Here is an 18,852-nt window from a genome sequence, read left to right on the forward strand (position 1 = left end):
TAATATTAACATTATTGGTTTGTATATATGTGTATATATATATTATATATAGTGTTTTCGTGAAGGGGATGAGAACGGACGGGAGGGGTGACGTAGGTAATGTGATCAATCATTGGGCACACGAACGGCCCCCACTCGTGGCAAGTCTTCTGGGAGCGTGCCATTTGTCGAGGGGAGAGAGAGGACACGAGGGCGCACCAACGGACGGTGATGATCGACTCATGATCATCCATTTGTCTATAATTTCTATTCCGATGACAAAAGGATTAAATGGAGTGGTTATGTAGACGTCGATGAGAGGTGATTAGTCTCTCTTGACGTATTTGATCACTGATATTAAAGTCTAATTGGGATCAAAATTGATATAAGTAATCATTTTCGATCGGAAATGTATGTGCCCTATAACTATTTTCGATCGTTATTGAAATATATCTCTTCGATATCACATAATAATATTGTTTTACCTTCCAGAGCTCCTGAATTAACTTGTGGATATTGATAGGCTAATATTATTATTTTTCTTTGAATACATATGATGTGTTTAGACAAAAAAAAAATTGTTAAAAAAATTAATTTTTTTTTATTTATTCTTATTATTTCTAAAAAAATAATATTACTCTTAGCTTCTATCCCACTAGTTATCACCTCAGTCCTATCATATCATCATCTCATCCGTCGAATTCATTGCTCTCATCAACTTTTTTCGTTATCACATTAACCTGTATTGTTGTTATAGTTTTCAGAAGGACATCCTCAACCCTCTTATTTGCCATTGGTTTTCAAATCCTTACGCGAACAAAAGTGCCCTCACTCTCTCTTGCTCATCAATATCACTTGATCAAAGAGTATATTAGCTTATGAAGGAGGTAAGAACGATATTTGATACGACTGTAGCTACATTTTTCTCTTTCGTCGAGGTCAACAACAAAACCTTAGTAACGCTTTGATAACGATGAATGAGGGTGAGGACAACGAACGGACAATCACGCGAAGGTGACTAGATACTGTGACAAAGACAACATATGTCAACAATTAGGATAGTACTATGAGATGAAGATCGATGATAATTAAAAAAAATAAAGATCATCGTACGTTTTATTTTTTTAGTTTACCGTTAGATAAATACACATGTCGGTGCATTAAAGTCCATTCAGATTGCTTTTTTATAATAATTCAAAACATTGTATTTTAATAATATTTATTTACTTATTCCAATATCTAACTGCTATTTTGGACGTAATATGATCCAGGAAAGCGACGAATGGAATCACCTGTGGGTATGGCGGCCGCCGCGGCGTTCCACGAATCGGTAGGCGACAACAGCCCTTCCGAGTGCCCTCTCCGATCAAAATTCTCTGCTTCCGTCGACAGCGTGGCGACACGACCGCACCGCATCGATCCGAAGATTCCCGGTGGCGGCGACGTCAAAGAATCCCGATGAGACCCCGTCGATGGAGGTAAAGACCGACAGAACAATCCAAACGCAACAATGGACATACGAGTCGACCACCACACCCAAGATTCTGTCCGCCACCATCGCCCCCATCTCCCAGCCGCCATCGAAGAGTTCGTACCTTGAGATCAAACCGCTGTAAAGATAACTGATGATTCGGGTTCCTCAGAAATGGATAGAGGAGGAGGACATGGTGGTGGCTTTCTTCTTCGTTCTGCTTTCGACAGCTTCTGGCCAAGTTGCGACAGTGCCATCTCAATCCCTCACGCGATCTCTGCCATTGTGTCACCTCCACTTCGCTTCTGTCATCCGATATCATGATCCAGCGAGTGCCGTAAGGAATCCATCCGGAGCTGCTTTTGGCATGCCAAGAGAAATGTTCTAGTTTGAGCCTCGAGCACACCTCTTTTCTACTCACTCCTATAAATAGGAGTGTGGAATCCTTCATCCTACTTCTTGAGAGTGTCACTTCTCCCTCGGTGGTGGTGAGAAGCAATGGAGGCTGTCTGGTGATGCTGTTGACAGAAGATAGAGAGCACAGATGGTGACTTGCAAGCTCTTCTGCATCTCACTCCTTTGTGCTCTCTGTTCTTCTGGCATCACCTTCCGCCCCTCGCCGCACATCATCCGACACAACCCCACTGTTCTATTGCTTACGACTCATCAGAGACTGCCATGGGAATCCACCTTCTTTATTCTATGTGTTCTGACCACCATCTGATTTCTTCTTCATCCAGATCACATGAAGACATGAGTTGTAATCAGACTTCCTCTGTAACACCAACTTCCTTTACGGTGGCCGAGACGTGGAAGAACTCGGTGGTGGTGTCCAAGAAGAAGAAGAGGCAGCACATCGCCACACTGCTCGCCAGCATCGGAATCGGCCCAAATATCCAGAGGAAGAGAGTGAAGGACAGGTAGAAGGCCCTGAGCCCCAGCGACCAGAAGAAGCTCCCCCGGTTCAAGCTACGGGCCACGTAGTCGGCCGGCGCACCGCCGGCTTCACCCGTCGTCACTAGGAAGCTGGCGTGGGCGTAGTAGCGTATGGACTGGACGTTGCAGAGGAAGGCGAGGATGAAGCAGAGGGAGATGGTGAAGTACTTGATGGTGTAGGCGGCGGGGGACTTGTTGCCGTAGAGGAAGAGGGAGGCGGACGCGGTGGTGGTGGTGAGCCTCACGAAGACGCTGATGACGGAGGTGAGGGTGATGGCGGTGGACGCCATGATGTTGTTCCTCAGCGTCTGCACTGCCAGCACGCCGTTCTGCGTCGTGTCCTGCATGCACGTGCTCAAAGGCCATGAATTCGATCGGAATTCCCCGCAGAAGAAAAAGGGAGGAGGAGAGGAAGAAGAGATGGAGACTCACGGTCATCATGGCTCGCACCCAGCGTTCCCTCGCCTGAGCGTTGAGGCCGATGACGGTGCGTTTGGGATCTCGGGCGATGGTGAAGAGGAGCCACGGATGGTAGGTGGCCAGTAACAGCAGACCCAGTGGAACCATCACCATGCCCAAGGACTTCTCCTCCATCTCCTTGTCGTCGCTCTTCTCAATGTGGCAGCTCAGAAGACGAAGAAGAACAAGCGTTTGCAGTCGGAGAAGAATCAAAGAAAGGGATACGCCACATGGCATTTAGTTTGACTGCGGCCTTCTTTTCTGTGCCAGATGAATCCATACTTCAATATTAAGTGCGTTGGATTCATCTGCCCTTCATAGTTCTTCGAGTTGACCTTATCAGATCGAGTTGCTGCCGAGGTAGATCTCTAGAGAGAAGGAAATAAATGAGCATATTGAAGCACTTTCTTGGGCCAATTTTTGTTTAAAAAAAAAACCTTAATTTTTTTTCACTTCTTCTTCTTTTTTTTTTCTTTCCGATAGCATCCCCTTTTTTGTTTATTTCAGCCAATCTTTATTTCTTCTGCCCCCTCATCGTCGTTTGTAGATAGGGTGGACGCAATGGTCGTAAAGGTAGAGTACTTCTTCTGCCCCCACATCGTCGTTTGTAGATGGGGTGGACGCAATGGTCGTGAAGGTCGAGTACTTCTGCCCCCTCATCGTCGTTTGTAGATGGGGTGGACGCAATGGTCGTGAAAGTCGAGTACTTCTTCTGCCCTCTCAACGTCGTTTGTAGATGGTGTGGACGTAGTGGTCGTGAAGGTCGAGTACTTCTACCCCCTCTTCGTATAGGGTGGACGCAATGGTCGTGAAGGTCGAGCAGAGATTGAGAGTGAGAAGCATGACACTTTATAGATGGATGATGTGATGAATGACATCGTGATAGTACTATCATTGATAAGCAACATGGAGAAGGACGCCATCGAAGATAGGACGATAGTTGTGGAGTTTAAGTCCAAGGAGGAAGTAGAGGGGGCCAATGGGGGAGGAGGGGTAACTCTAACCACCGAAGCAGCAAGTGCATACCGATAACCATCAGGGCGATCGTTGACAACCACAATGATGGATATAAGGCAAAAAAGGCGATGAGATAAGGACGAGGGTGAAGACGACGAACAAAGACCGATATGACAACAATGATGGATGATGGCACTAGAGAATAAGAGAGACGAAAAAAACACAACAGATACAAGTAACAAAGGCGGTGAAGAAAATAAAGAGCAAGAGTAATATCATCTTCTAGAAAATAAAACCACTATAAAAATAAACCAAAACGCAACGCTCCACAGAAGAAAAAACACTTTTGAGTTTCTTTTAGTTCTTTCTTTTTACTCACAAAATAACATAATAAGCGTGAAATAATTTAGTAAATGAATCAGCAGATTGTGGCACCTCCAAGAAATCTTAACTTACTTTCAAAGGATAAAAAAAATCATCATTTTTGGTACCCTATAAAGTAGACATGTTGATTGCGTTTCTAATTTGTAAGTAACAAAGACTCTGCACCTGTATGCTTGTTTGAGTTGACCGGTGGCATTTGTTTGACATCATGCATTACACAGGTGATTCCAAACCCGATGCGGCTCGTCGCCTTGTTAAGAGAGCCATACACAAGGCACCCAAACTGACACTCATCTGTCTTCTTCTATGAGCAGCAGTTGACGCAGCTTATCATGCAGCCGGCAGAGTGTTAACCATCCATCCTCAACGTCACCTGCACCGTAAACATTGGTATATTGAACCGAACAAGTGCAGCATGCAACTTTACATCATGAAAAGTATTTTGTGGCTTTTCTAGTTTTGCATGGAGGTTTTATTGATTCATTTATTAGACAGGTTCAGCAGTTTCATTGCTGGATAAGCATAACCAACAAAAGTATTTGATCCTTTATTCTTCTCTGTTTGGTAGCCAAACCACAATTTGTTAATATATCTGTTATCAAATGACCTTCATTTAAATGTGAAGAGACAGAGATAGCTTCAAGTGAAAAAAAAGATGAATTGCACCATCATCCTTACTACCAGTTTGTAATTGAATTTGACTTGTTCTAGAAAAGACTTGCTTACACGAGATATTGACACAAACTCATCACAATGCAAAATCTGGCCCTCCTAAGAAGATCATATGATAAACTGTGTTAGTTTGACTGTAACAGGTATTTGGATATTCAACTTAATTAAAAATAAGGCCTAACAGTACAAGAAAATCGATCATTATTTAGGTATTTTGTAGCAAAGACCTTCGGATTACTATGATCAAGTCAGAAAACAATATAGATCACCTAAGGTAGAAAGTGTAAGTATCAGCTAAAAGGTCTCGTACCATAAGTTGCTTTGATTTTGCTCCTGCCTAATTCATCCATAATTTCAATACTCTATCCTTGCCACCAGATGCCACTTTTTCACCATCTGGACTCCAGTCCACGGAGAAAACCTGGGGAGGAAGATGAAAAGGCTTTGATGCTCAATAATGGAGATTCACATTCCTAAACTCACTAGGTTTCTTGAAAGAGCAGTACCTCGTCGGCATGACCTGGTAGGTCTTGTTTCAACTTCTGTGTTCGAATATCCCAGACCTGGTTCATAAACCACCAGTGTGAACGAAACAAAAGATCAAGAAGAGGCATGAAGACCATGCTTTTGTCATTACATAGCAACATTACAAGATAAATCTTACAACGCGATATATGCTACTTTATATTAGCCTGAGATGAACAATTCCAAAACAGCGTCAACAAAAAATGTGTCATGTTAAAAAAGGCTAAAATACCAAAGTTACAATTTGTGAGTACATCAAGCTGTTACAAGAAAAACCAAAATATATATATATATGAACATCTGGTGGTAAAAAAAATAATGAATTTAGGTTTTAATGATACTCTAAAATCACAAGTAACAAGATGCAAAAGCTACCTTCAGAGTGGAGTCTTTGCTTCCACTAAGTAGAAGCCTACTGTCAGCAGACCAGCTGTTGCAAAATAAGTAATGTTACCAACTGCTGTGGCAGTATCAAAAATGAAAGTAAAAACACAGAAGAAAAAACATGCTGGACCTGATTTGGTACACAGGACCAACATGTCCACGGAATGAAGCAACGAACTTCCCTGTAATACCATTCCATAACTTGACAGATTTGTCAAAGGAGGCACTAGCCAACCATTGTCCATCCGGTGAAAAGTACACATGGTTTACAAGCTGGATTAAAGACATCAGCTGGTTAGTAAAATGTCCTATGGGCAAACTTAACTTTTAGGTAATAAAAAATCTCGACTGTACTAGAAATTATTATCGTTTAGGCTAATTCATGAAAAGCTTGAAGATACTCAGCATTTCGGAGCAATATATAAATCAACAACATGAAGCCTTATATGAAAACAGGAAACAAATATCTATACTCATTGCTTACCAGATTATCCTTCAAATTTATAATACTAGTGGAGAAAGTTGACAAAACTCCAGAAAATAATTTCTAAAAAGATCAATGAATGATTTAGTATTAACCTGTTGATGACCAGTCATGCGTGCCTTTGGGTGCTTACTCAATGCAGGTTCCCAGAGAAACATAGTAAAATCATCAGAACCTGAAACCAGCCTCTCAGGAGCATTACCTTTCATCTGGTTGTATCTAGCAAGAGCTGCCTAAGTTAACAAACAAGATGAGCCTTATCAGTTAACTATCAGATGGTTAAATGTTCATCATTGTTCATATCAAAGAAATATCATGCTAAGCACCATTCTCCCTTTTACAGAAGGTATCATGGTTCCATTAGTACATGTGCTGGCAATTAAAGGTAAGGGGGAATTCACCGGCTAGTAAAATAGATGCAGTACCTCTTTCATTTCCTCTGGTGATGAATATGTTTTTCTGGTGTGATCAAATGCTCCTGTGCGGAGAATATATTCAGTGCTCAAAGCTAGGGAATTAACCCAATGGCCATGTCCCTGAAATCCACATTGTCATCTAAAAGGTGACTAAACAATGTTGAAATTTATGCAGGTAATCTCAGCAAGCTAAGTTGAAGGTTAAAACTATATTAATTTTTAAGGAAAAGTGCACATATGTAGTCAATGAACCTTTTTACCATAAAATGATAAACTCTAGATTTTGCTCCGTAACCAATTTAAATAACTCATCAATAATTTTGTAAGCCTTTTCATAAAATACCAGCTTGAAACATTATAGTTGAATGCTTATTGTAGTCACCAAATTAGGAAAGAAAAGAAAGGCACACAATAATACAGCCCTGATAGAAAATTAATAGTTAGAAAAGATGTATCGTTTGGTCAGGATATAGATCAGGTGAAAAAAGGCCCAGTGTGCATGTTATATAGGCAAAAAGAAGAGAAAAGGCTCTGGAACCACAAAACAAAAGACAATTTGCAGGCAAGCATCCTATAACACCCACAAATCATTTCAAGTGTTGATGTGGACTCATCTGAAAACCAAAGAACCAAAAGCTTTTTCACACTATTGGAACAATTTCGACTGACATCTAACTTAATATCCAACATAGTGTTCAACTCATTTCCAAGACATGACCACTGTACCACAAATAAACAGAGTACATACTTCAAGTTGAAATAAATCATTTGTATTTCAAGACATAATATAGGTCAACATGCAACTATATGAGAATGATATTTGAGCTTGAAAATTTTAGTTCCACATTTAATGAGATCTTCTTCGGTTGGAAGGAGTTGCTTACAGACATAGGGGTGAAGATAAGAATTAACAAAATCATGGCAAACCAAGAACAGTAATACAAAAAACTGTGTATGTTCAGATAATTGCACATTAAACATGCATGGACACAAGTGCATTTACTTTTATGGACGTACAACGAGTTAAAAATTTGTGCAGGAGCCGTTGATTCTACTAAAATAGCTATGCATCAAATATTTTCCATTGGTTGCAAGAAAATCAGCTAATAAAAGTTAATCCTAATAAAGGACAGTTGAGGAAAATTATATCGTAATACCTTCAACTCACGGATTAACTTTCCCTGAGACGTTTCCCATACTTTGATCGTACAATCCTGAGAGCTGCATGCAAGAGTTGTGTTGTTTCAAGTATAGAAATCATAGCAACAGACATAATTTAATCAATATTTTTATGTCTTTATGATGAATTTTGAGGGAGAAATGTTCCCGTCTTTGCCTAACACTGACCCAATGGTCCAAGCAAGAAAACCAAAAAACTAGCTCAAGTACAATGTAATTCCTCTTATGTATAATCCTATACTGCAAAAGGATCATGTAGAATATGACAATGCATCATAGATTACCATAACATATGAAGTCACATACTCTCAAAGCATCATGGATAATTTGCTAAATGAGAAGAAAATTGGTAAAGAAACATTCATATGAAAATAACAAAAGCTTACATAATTCAGACCAATCCCTTTCAGTAGTTGCAACTATATACGAAAGGTTTATAGAAAATATAAGAGACAAAATTAGTGAGAAGCTACCAAAGCATGTTAGATACATGGGAATTGGGAATTAAAATATATAATAATAAGACACACAAGAGAAGCAATGAACTTTGAAGAAATGCATACCCTGTATATATCATCCCATCACCACCCCACTTTACACAGGTAACTGCCAGAGTGTGACCAGAAAGACAAATAACACACTTCCTCAAAGAAATATCCCAAATACGTGCATCCCCATCCTTACTGGAACTAACAAAACGGCGACAAGGAGCTTGCAAATGCACAGGCTCCCAGGAAATACCAGTAATCCATTTCTTGTGTCCCTGCCAGTTGATAATGTTACCAAATACATCTTGTCACCAGTCACAAATTTGTAATAAGTGCACATAAAAATATAAATGTCTGACCAAAATATGTTATAGTGGAACATTAACAAGTACAAAGATATCAACAGCAACATATTATTAGTTAAAGAAAAGAATAAAGATGAAATAAATTTTGAAAATTGGAAAAAGCAGTGGTTTTGAGAGTCATATATAGCAAATATATTTAAAGAAACAATATATTCAAATTTCTAAAAGAACATTTCTAGAGCATCAACAAGTTCCCTACAACTTGTCAAATGACTGCAGTGGAGTCGTAATTTATTGGTTTAAGGTATTGCAGATTAGAACACTTCACATGATGTGCCACTCTCGTTTTAATTGTTTTCATTGAGACATTATGCCATATATTTTACTCCAGTGATACGGTAGATCAGCAGCAGCAGCAGCAGCAGCCTGAGGAGAAAGAACTACAAGACCATGGGGCACACGTATGATGTATCCGTTGACCCTCTATTTAAATGGTTGATTGATGGAATTTGGGATTCACACGAAAAACTGATGGAAACAACCCAATTGGATACTCAGATCAGTGTTGGAGCCACAACAATGTGAGCATGCTAACGTAAACAATGCTGCTTCTTTCTAGGGCAGCATAAACTTTTTTTTATATACTTCATAGCAGAGAATAATAAAGCAGTGATACAACAGAAATAAAAATACAAAGACATAGACATGGAGTTCTTATAATTCTGGAGCAAGAATAACAGAAATGAAATATTAATTAACTGATAGTGGCCGCTCGAATGTAAAGAATGATTATGAAAAAGCATCAGAATATCAAACTTCTGTAGCACCAATAAATGCCTGATGCTCTGAGGCTAAGTATCCAGAATGATGAAAGGATGAAATGTCTGAAGCTAAAGTCAGGATTGGCCCTTGTGGTCCAGATCAACTAGTTGGATCAGACCAAATTAATTCCCTAGATAAAACAAGATCGACTAATCTGAACCAATCCTTTCTAGGAACCTATCATGGCTGATGCTTACAATCAACAAACAAATGGGTATAAGCACAAGAATCAAGAATGATGAAAGATGAAAATGTGCAGGATATTGGTCCATGCAGTCAAAGTTGACAAAGATCAACTGGGACGATCAAGCCAAATTGGTCAAGATTAACCCTGATTGTTTGATATCAATTGATTCAAGCCTTCATCCAGAATAGACCAGTCAAGACAAATGCCTGCCATTCTTAGATCATGATTGCTAGACCCAAATAAACTAATCAGATGATTGGTGGGCAACCGATCAGCCAATCTCTAAAGCTATGGCAACCATTGAAAGGTAGTTGAAAACTTGAAATGATCAAACTTGAAATGAAAACAAACTAACATGATCCATTTATTCTTCCAAGAATGATAGAATTGGTCATGAAGAATATTTCGGTGCTATTGAATATTAACAAAAGAAGAACCCTCTGTCCTATTAGTCTAAACGATATCAATTAAATCAAACAGTAAGCAATCCGCAACTGGCATTATATTGATGCTCTTATCGTGCCACAAAACCCTTAACTTCTATAAGCAAGGAGCCCGTCTAATCTTAAATTGCATAAAGATACCAAAACAAAATTAACATCTTCCAAGTATTGTAATAAAAACTAGCATGGGCTACTAAAAAAAAAAATGAATATAAGCAAATACATGTACTTACAAGAAGTGGACCACCGGACTGTTTCCCAGTTTGTGGATCCCATGTCAAAAGTTCACCAGCTTTGCTACCACTCACAAGATGTTTACCATCCGATGACCATGCAATGCAAAGCACCCAATTTTTATGACCTAAACAAATTATGAGGTAGCATTATTAAATCCTTGAATACAATAAATACTTTGGTCTAACAAAATTCAAAAAATCTCAAGTCTCAAACATATGTATTTATTCAGTCTTAGGGTTACTAATCCAGATGCTACCACTGAGAAAAGTTAAAAACATAAAAGAACTCATGGACAAACAAGGACAGTCAACCAAAACAAGAAGTTATTTAACCCTTTGATGACATCTTCCTCTTTGCTAAAAGATTAGACAACAATTTTCTGCCCATTAACCATCCAGAAGTTCGGCTGATTCTGCAAAGTTGGTGTTACATCCAAAACCATGTGTTTTTTTTTATCATCTGTATGTTTTAGTTTGGAAGAAGCTTTTTCTTCCACAAATCAACACAAAGATAACAAATATCAGCTTCCCTTTACAGACAGAAAATAGAAGGCTGCAAGAAATAAAGTTACACCAAAGAAGTAGCAGAAATATCAATTACTACATATTCTTGGTCACATGTAAGCCTTCCAAACACAAACAAACAAACATGCTACCTCTTAGATGGACCTTTTAAGAAAATTCATAGGACAAAACTAGAAGGAAATGGTGTAGATATATGTAAAGAAGAATCATGCAAGAAATTGGGGTGAGGTATCGGAAGTTTCTTAAATTCACCTGAGCAAGTGAACAAAGGGGTCTGAGTATTAAGATCCCATAGTCGAACAGTTGTATCACCAGAACCACTGGCCAAGTTCTGTCCATCAGGGCTGAAGGAAACAGAAAGTACAGCTTCTGTGTGACCTGAATAAGATAAATTTGACCGGAGTTTAGTATAGCATAAAACTAACCATAACAAAGGTACAATTAGTAAGAATTTATCAATAACAAAAAGAATTATGCATAACACTTAAAGCTTTTTAGAAGCTTTATTTGGCCCACATAGTAGCGATTAGCATAAAAAGCAAAATAATTGGTTCATCGGCAAACCTATTAATTTATACTCTAGACTCCCAACCATAATGGAGCTACACCAAGGGTAAATCTGAGTTGCATCTCATTTCCACCAATTAATGAAATTATTAAGTTTCCACCAAGTGGGTTCTCTCTCAAATTCCCAATGAGGTCATCAAATATAAAAACTATCATTCTTCAATCCACAAGTTCCCTTCTAGAAAATTGAAACTAAAAAGCATCTGCCAGCAATTTCTTTGGATGCCAAGTGAAATGACAAGCATGTTTGTAGCTTCATTACTAATCTTCCAGCAATATTCAAGTCCTCATCCTAGTTACACCCCAAAACTTTCACACTAGATAACATCAGAAGATAATAAACATGTCTGATAAAAGACAAAGTCAGTAACAAACCAGCTATAGTTGCAGAACATCGATTGACTGGACGGATTCTGAATAGTGCTTGAGGTTGGTAGACTATGCGTAGCACCTTCTCCACAGACACTGCACAGATTATACATATTAAACTGGAAAGATGAACATGATCATAAATTAAACTATTTTCCCACACTAGCAAGAAACACAATTTATTTTAGTGCAAAGTCACCATTTTGTTCAGAAGTAGAATACTGAATCTATCTAAGTAGAGATATAAAGATACCTTTGTTCTTTTGCAAATAAGAACCAAGCTGAACGATAAGCTCCTGATCTGATATGTAAAATGCATAAGGCATTTTTTCCTCCTATTAAACAGATAAAAGTTCTTTGTCAGAGGATCCATGACTAAGTCAAATTTCCAAATACAGCCACATAAAGAAAGAAGAAATAAAGTGAAGTAATAACTAACAAAGAGAAAGGATGCATCAATAGTAAACGAGACAGGAGATGGTTAAGATACATTCTTTAGCAGCTTGTTGACAATTTCCTGGAGCTGTGGTGGACCAGCATTCTGTGGGAGATAGAGTGGAGCACCAAGGGGCACTCCCTCAGGATCAGTTAAAAGGCACATTACAGTATTGCTACTGCTGATTTCCCTCCCTTCTTCCATTACTTCCATTTGACCGTAATATAACCTGGCAGAAGAAAGAAAAACATGTCTTAAATAGCAATAGAATGAAATATAACAAGATTCTTTCTCATCCGAGATGAAAAAGAAGAGGTACTTCTTGAAAGCAATTTCTTCGATAATTTAATACAGGTTTGCATTATCCAATAAATAGAAAAACAAAGTCGATACCAGTATAATCAAAGGCGCCGAGGTGCCAAAATGTCCGAGACGCTCCCGAATATTAAAATATTAGAAATATATAATAATAATAAATAAACAAGGAGGAGAAGGAGGATGGAGAGGGAGTTGTTGGGGTATGTGGAGGGGCGTTGCGGTATGTTGGCAGAGGAGCAAGGAGATATCCGAGGAGCAGGAGCGGGGGCTGTCGGGGTATGGTAGGTGGGTTGCTGTCGATTGGGAGGGGAAGACGGAGGAGGAAGGAGAGGGGGTTGTCAAGGTTCGGGAGGAGGGAAGGGAGCTATCAGGTATGAGGAGGAAGAGGAGGAGGATGTCGGGGAAGCTCGGGCGGATCCCAGTAATACAAATGATGGTAAATCAAATGATGCAGACCTTAATGATCGGAAGAGATGGGGAAGTGGGACGGAGAGGCGGTGGTGACGGTGGCACGCGCGCGAACAAGTGAAGGGAGAAGAAGGCGTAAGAGGCCTAGGGTTTCTTTTCACCGCCGTCGAAGGGTAACGGGTCGGATGGATCACGCTCGGGAATTAAAACACCGAACCCTGACCCGAATCGGACCCATTAGCGGGTTGGAAGTTGAGAATCGATCCGTGAGCTTGCGGGTCGAATCTTTTAATCCGATCCGACACTCTTGCGCAAATATCAAATAATTATTAGTAATTTTGAAAGAAAACCTCTAATCCCTTTATTATCCTCTTTTATTGGTAATATTTATTGTGAAAACTCATGTCAACCACTTATATAATCATAATCAGAATTAACTTGTTTGAGTTAAAAAAAAGTATATAAAAATATAAGATATCAAATACATCCCTAATAATTTAAGTTTTTAGGTTTTGGGGTATATATATATATATATATATATATATATATAAAGCTGATGCTCTAAATGTACAAAGGCCCAACATATACCACTAGTAATAGGGAACATGAGATCCATCGTACACGTGTTTTGCACCCCAAAATTTGACCGGTCAAACGCCCATAATCACAGTTTCGACGTCCAATTTGAAGCGCTTGAGCTTTACAAGATCTTACTGTTTCACGACAGGTTAATGGGAAGAATTTAATGACTTCTTCTTCTTCCTCATCCATGTCGTCTTCCCCCTCACTATTTCTTCGTCTTTCTTCTCCCCTTTGATCTGCAGCAGATGCGTATACCTTGTCGGCCACTTGTCGAACGTCCCCAACAGCCCGCCGCCGTCGAGAATCTCCGGTGCCAGCGAGAATCCCGTGAGAATCCTGATGTTCTTATCCCGGGGAAGGGAATCTTCGTCAGGCTCACAGATGGACTGCACGGTATCCGAACTATCACACTCCCTTCTGTACTGCAGAACGATGCTTGAGAGCCGGTGGTCCTCCATGAACTCGTCAGGAATCGTCTGCAGTGATGATCATGTGATCTGGTAACTTAGATGCTGGATTTTACGCAGTATGAGGAAGATGCAGGCATTTACCTCAAGCATCCATCTCACGTACTTTACGTTGTTGACATGGTGGTTCATGTCCAAGTCGTTCCATTTTGGCTACACAAAACGATGGGCGATGAGCTTCCACAGAACTGTAACGCTCTATTGATGAGGCGAGAACGTTTACCCACCTTCAAGTTGGAGTTGACGTACTTTGCATTGTCATCGAGCTTGTCGATCTTCTCAAGAGCTTCTTCTTGGACTGCTCTCGTTTCGGTGAACCACGGGGAGATCTCGTCTCTCACCTCTTCTGGCATCTTGGAGAGCCGCCTGGTTTGCTGGTTCATCATCACCCAAGTGCTGCTCAATCCAGTTCATGGCATCATCGGATCACAGAGAAACACCGAGGAAGAGAGAGAGAGAGCAAAAGAGATAGAAGTACTGTTCGTGCCTTGTAGCACGGCAGAAGACTTGCCCTGAGAAGCGACTTCGAAGCAGCCAATCTCTTCGCATCCCGTTCTTCCCTGACGCCCCAACCCATGTGTCGATCTCCACCACCTCTCCCCTGCAATCGCCTCATATATGATGCGTCTGCTACAGAGGGCAGAACATAAGATGAGCACAAAGCAGAGATTACCAGATAGGATACTCGTCGAGAAGGACGTGCATCCTTGTGACCACCCAAATGAGATTGTTCCTCATCATGCCATGAGTAGCTCCGAATCCATCACCGAGCAGACCGGACAACCATACGTGATTCAGTGCTGTTTCCTGTCAGATTCACAGAAATCAATCATCATCTACTTTTGCTGGAACGGAAGGACCAGGTCATGTTTACCTGGAGGAGGTTGAGGATGGTCTCCAACGTTGCAGTCTTGTCAGGCCCGACCTCGTAAGATCGTATGACAACAGTCTGCCTGTATCTGACGCCACCTTCGACTATAAGACCCTGTCGAAAAGGATCTGTCAACTGCTTCTCCGTGGGAACGCTTTGCCGGATCTGCTCCGCAGTCAAGGAGGTCGCAGGATTGAAGGCGACCGCGTAAGCCACATCCAGCACTGACGGTCTTTGGACACTGAGAGCCGAGGTCGCTTGTGGAGTGTTGTTTATGCTGCCATTCTCCCTAATGGAGGAGCATTTGGTTGGGAGGTAGAGAGCACAAGAGAGAGATGCCATGGAGTTGCTGCTGCTCGTGGCGCGTGCGTGCTGCATTGTTCTTATAGATGCCTGTGGGACTCCAAAGTTGGCGGAGAGGGCAACAGATCCTTGAGCTGGTTGGCCAAAGGACAGATGACTTGTTTGTCTTTGGTAGGCATTTGGCTTCACCGATGCTTTGTGGAGTAGGAAAGGAAAGGAGGGGTTCCTTTCCAGTGGTGGGAACACAGAAGATGGTGGTCCTCAGAAAGATCACCTTGAAACTTGCATTACAAGAACAAAGTAGTTTGGAAGCTCACAGGTCTCTTTCATGTCTCCTTAATTTATCTAGGATGTCACGAGCACAGCCAAGATTCTGTGCAGTATATATATATATATATATATATATATATATATATATATATATATATATATATATATATATATATATATATATATATATATATATATATATATATATATATATATATCGAGCAATACATCAAATGATATACAATATCATACCGTACCGAGCAAACATTCAAATTTCGATACGATACGATATTTCAATCCGTGTTAACATAAGGCAAAGTTAGCTTTTTATATCAACATTAACAACTGCCCATACTAATTCTAATGCAGAATCTTGGCTGTGCTCGTGACATCCTAGATAAATTAAGGAGACATGAAAGAGATCTGTGAGCTTCCAAACTACTTTGTTCTTGTAATGCAAGTTTCAAGGTGATCTTTCTGAGGACCACCATCTTCTATGTTCCCACCACTGGAAAGGAACCCCTCCTTTCCTTTCCTACTCCACAAAGCATCGGTGAAGCCAAATGCCTACCAAAGACAAACAAGTCATCTGTCCTTTGGCCAACCAGCTCAAGGATCTGTTGCCCTCTCCGCCAACTTTGGAGTCCCACAGGCATCTATAAGAACAATGCAGCACGCACGCGCCACGAGCAGCAGCAACTCCATGGCATCTCTCTCTTGTGCTCTCTACCTCCCAACCAAATGCTCCTCCATTAGGGAGAATGGCAGCATAAACAACACTCCACAAGCGACCTCGGCTCTCAGTGTCCAAAGACCGTCAGTGCTGGATGTGGCTTACGCGGCCGCCTTCAATCCTGCGACCTCCTTGACTGCGGAGCAGATCCGGCAAAGCGTTCCCACGGAGAAGCAGTTGACAGATCCTTTTCGACAGGGTGTTATAGTCGAAGGTGGCGTCAGATACAGGCAGACTGTTGTCATACGATCTTACGAGGTCGGGCCTGATAAGACTGCAACGTTGGAGACCATCCTCAACCTCCTCCAGGTAAACATGACCTGGTCCTTCCGTTCCAGCAAAAGTAGATGATGATTGATTTCTGTGAATCGGACAGGAAACAGCACTGAATCACGTATGGTTATCCGGTCTGCTCGGTGATGGATTCGGAGCTACTCATGGCATGATGAGGAACAATCTCATTTGGGTGGTCACAAGGATGCACGTCCTTCTCGACGAGTATCCTATCTGGTAATCTCTGCTTTATGCTCATCTTATGTTCTGCCCTCTGTAGCAGACGCATCATATATCAGGCGATTGCAGGGGAGAGGTGGTGGAGATCGACACATGGGTTGGGGCGTCAGGGAAGAACGGGATGCGAAGAGATTGGCTGCTTCGAAGTCGCTTCTCAGGGCAAGTCTTCTGCCGTGCTACAAGGCACGAACAGTACTTCGATCTCTTTTGCTCTCTCTCTCTCTTCCTCGATGTTTCTCCGTGATCTGATGATGCCATGAACTGGATTGAGCAGCACTTGGGTGATGATGAACCAGCAAACCAGGCGGCTCTCCAAGATGCCAGAAGAGGTGAGAGATGAGATCTCCCCGTGGTTCACCGAAACGAGAGCAGTCCACGAAGAAGCTCTTGAGAAGATCGACAAGCTCGATGACAACGCAAAGTACGTCAACTCCAACTTGATGGTGGGTAATCGTTCTCCCCTCATCAACAGAGCGTTACAGTTCTGTGGAAGCTCATCGCCCATCGTTTTGTGTAGCCAAAATGGAACGACTTGGACATGAACCACCATGTCAACAACGTAAAGTACGTGAGATGGATGCTTGAGGTAAATGCCTGCATCTTCCTCATACTGCGTAAAATCCAGCATCTAAGTTACCAGATCACATGATCATCACTGCAGACGATTCCTGACGGGTTCATGGAGGACCACCAGCTCTCAAGCATCGTTCTGGAGTACAGAAGGGAGTGTGATAGTTCGGATACAGTGCAGTCCATCTGCGAGCCTGACGAAGATTCCCTTCCCCGGGATAAGAACATCAGGATTCTCACGGGATTCTCGCTGGCACCGGAGATTCTCGACGGCGGGGGGCTGTTGGGGACGTTCGACAAGTGGCCAACAAGGTATACGCATCTGCTGCAGATCAAAGGGGAGAAGAAGGACGAAGAAATAGTGAGGGGGAAGACGACATGGAGGAAGAAGAAGAAGAAGAAGTCATTAAATTCTTCCCATTTACCTGTCGTGAAACAGTAAGATCTTGTAAAGCTCAAGCGCTTCAAATTGTACGTAGAAACTTTGATTATGGGCGTTTGAACGGTCAAATTTTGGGGTGCAAAACACGTGTACGATGGATCTCATGTTCCCTATTACTAGTGGTATATGTTGGAGCCTTTTTACATTTAGAGCATCAGCTTTATGTATTTATTATTTTCAAATTATATAACGGGGTGTGATACATACCGTTTTTCGCTTTGGGGAGGGGGGGAGGGAAGGGGTGATGGATGTGTGGAGCGGTGTCATTCGATCGATCTGTTATTGCAGGCGGCGACAAAAAGATGCAGAGGAGGATGTTCTACGCGTATCTGAAACGATTGGGTGCTTTGTCGGAGCTCTCAGGAGGGGGAGAAGGCAAGGGGTGACGGATGCGTGGAGCGGTGCGTTGCAGGCGGCGACAAGCGATGCAGAGGGGGATGTTCTCCGCGTATCTGAAACCGCTGGGTGTTTTGTCGGAGCGCAAACTCGACCTGGCCAGCGCCGCCATCGCAACCTCCCTCAGCAGCGTCACCGGTTTCAGCCTCCTCGTATGTCCACCGTCCCTCCTCTCCCCATCCCTTTCTCGTCTTCTTTGCTTCACCTTTTGTGATAACAACTGTACCTCCAACACGGAGCAAAGCGGAGGACCGATCGAGTAGGTCCAAATAATGTTGGTTGGAAGCTTTTCCATGTGAAAGGGCTTGATCTTTGTTTTCCTTCGTTTCAAATGGAGCAGCGTCAAGGAGGAAGAATTCCTATATATATATATATATATATATATTCCATTCCGTTCGATAACAGGCGATCTGTGTATCGGTCAACTGACGGACCGGTACATACCATCCGTATCGAACGATATTATTTAAAATTATATATCTTGGTTTACAGGGTCCAATATTTCTCGGATTAATTGTTTTAAGATCTTATAAATACAAATGGAATATTAAGCTTTTACATAGTTGAGTGACATAATGAGTTTAGTCTCAACAAAGATTGTGTTTGAAGGATTTGGACTGCTTTCAGCTGTGCTCACACCCTCATCTGATACAACTATAATGCATCAGAATAGGAGATGATGATGATGAGTTTATTGTAATTGCTACTAAATATGTAAACATTAGGATACAATGATCAGCATAATAATAATGATC

The 18,852-nt window shown here is 41.4% G+C and overlaps 4 protein-coding genes across 5 annotated transcripts; 1 reads left to right on the plus strand and 3 right to left on the minus strand.

Moving 5' to 3' along the window:
* Positions 1–1,682: 1,682 nt before the first annotated feature.
* On the minus strand, positions 1,683–3,286 carry LOC135638218 (uncharacterized). Its single transcript, XM_065151241.1, has one exon. The coding sequence runs from the start codon at positions 2,731–2,733 to the stop codon at positions 2,215–2,217; it is 519 nt and encodes a 172-aa protein (XP_065007313.1). The 5' UTR covers positions 2,734–3,286; the 3' UTR covers positions 1,683–2,214.
* An 847-nt stretch (positions 3,287–4,133) lies between these two features.
* On the minus strand, positions 4,134–13,105 carry LOC135633723 (notchless protein homolog). Of its 2 annotated transcripts, none has more exons than XM_065143567.1 (15): positions 12,618–13,062; positions 12,279–12,453; positions 12,042–12,123; positions 11,795–11,884; positions 11,105–11,230; positions 10,325–10,452; positions 8,410–8,609; positions 7,825–7,888; positions 6,677–6,787; positions 6,347–6,484; positions 5,898–6,040; positions 5,759–5,813; positions 5,365–5,421; positions 5,169–5,279; positions 4,134–4,559 (listed from the first exon to the last, which is right to left on the minus strand). In XM_065143567.1, exons 2-14 carry the CDS (start codon positions 12,435–12,437, stop codon positions 5,196–5,198), a joined length of 1,437 nt encoding a protein of 478 aa, XP_064999639.1. In that variant the 5' UTR covers positions 12,438–12,453; positions 12,618–13,062; the 3' UTR covers positions 4,134–4,559; positions 5,169–5,195. The 2 variants fall into 2 exon arrangements, with proteins under 2 accessions (XP_064999639.1, XP_064999644.1); XM_065143572.1 differs by having other exon boundaries at positions 4,421–4,559; positions 12,999–13,105.
* Positions 13,106–13,678: 573 nt separating this feature from the next.
* LOC135639063 (palmitoyl-acyl carrier protein thioesterase, chloroplastic-like) lies at positions 13,679–15,212 on the minus strand. The gene is made up of 6 exons (XM_065152806.1): positions 14,874–15,212; positions 14,673–14,806; positions 14,487–14,600; positions 14,227–14,395; positions 14,084–14,152; positions 13,679–14,008 (listed from the first exon to the last, which is right to left on the minus strand). Exons 1-6 carry the CDS (start codon positions 15,210–15,212, stop codon positions 13,679–13,681), a joined length of 1,155 nt encoding a protein of 384 aa, XP_065008878.1.
* A 934-nt stretch (positions 15,213–16,146) lies between these two features.
* On the plus strand, positions 16,147–17,701 carry LOC135639070 (palmitoyl-acyl carrier protein thioesterase, chloroplastic-like). Its single transcript, XM_065152815.1, has 6 exons — positions 16,147–16,485; positions 16,553–16,686; positions 16,759–16,872; positions 16,964–17,132; positions 17,207–17,275; positions 17,351–17,701. Exons 1-6 carry the CDS (start codon positions 16,147–16,149, stop codon positions 17,699–17,701), a joined length of 1,176 nt encoding a protein of 391 aa, XP_065008887.1.
* Positions 17,702–18,852: the final 1,151 nt, after the last annotated feature.

The sequence above is a fragment of the Musa acuminata genome, chromosome BXJ1-3, assembly GCF_036884655.1.
Source record: "Musa acuminata AAA Group cultivar baxijiao chromosome BXJ1-3, Cavendish_Baxijiao_AAA, whole genome shotgun sequence".
In the NCBI taxonomy this organism is placed as follows: Eukaryota; Viridiplantae; Streptophyta; class Magnoliopsida; order Zingiberales; family Musaceae; genus Musa; species Musa acuminata.

Coding starts and splice junctions, on each gene's coding strand:
- LOC135633723 (XM_065143567.1), bottom strand. CDS start 12,437: ATGGAAGTAATGGAAGAAGGGAGGGAAATCAGCAGTAGCAATACTGTA. Junction 6,485..6,676: donor CACCAGAGGAAATGAAAGAG/GTACTGCATCTA, acceptor TTGTTAACTTAG/GCAGCTCTTGCTAGATACAA. Junction 5,422..5,758: donor GCAAAGACTCCACTCTGAAG/GTAGCTTTTGCA, acceptor TTTATGAACCAG/GTCTGGGATATTCGAACACA.
- LOC135639070 (XM_065152815.1), top strand. CDS start 16,147: ATGGCATCTCTCTCTTGTGCTCTCTACCTCCCAACCAAATGCTCCTCC. Junction 16,486..16,552: donor CCATCCTCAACCTCCTCCAG/GTAAACATGACC, acceptor TGAATCGGACAG/GAAACAGCACTGAATCACGT. Junction 16,687..16,758: donor CTCGACGAGTATCCTATCTG/GTAATCTCTGCT, acceptor AGGCGATTGCAG/GGGAGAGGTGGTGGAGATCG.
- LOC135638218 (XM_065151241.1), bottom strand. CDS start 2,733: ATGCAGGACACGACGCAGAACGGCGTGCTGGCAGTGCAGACGCTGAGG.
- LOC135639063 (XM_065152806.1), bottom strand. CDS start 15,212: ATGGCATCTCTCTCTTGTGCTCTCTACCTCCCAACCAAATGCTCCTCC. Junction 14,807..14,873: donor CCATCCTCAACCTCCTCCAG/GTAAACATGACC, acceptor TGAATCTGACAG/GAAACAGCACTGAATCACGT. Junction 14,153..14,226: donor ACGTCAACTCCAACTTGAAG/GTGGGTAAACGT, acceptor CGTTTTGTGTAG/CCAAAATGGAACGACTTGGA.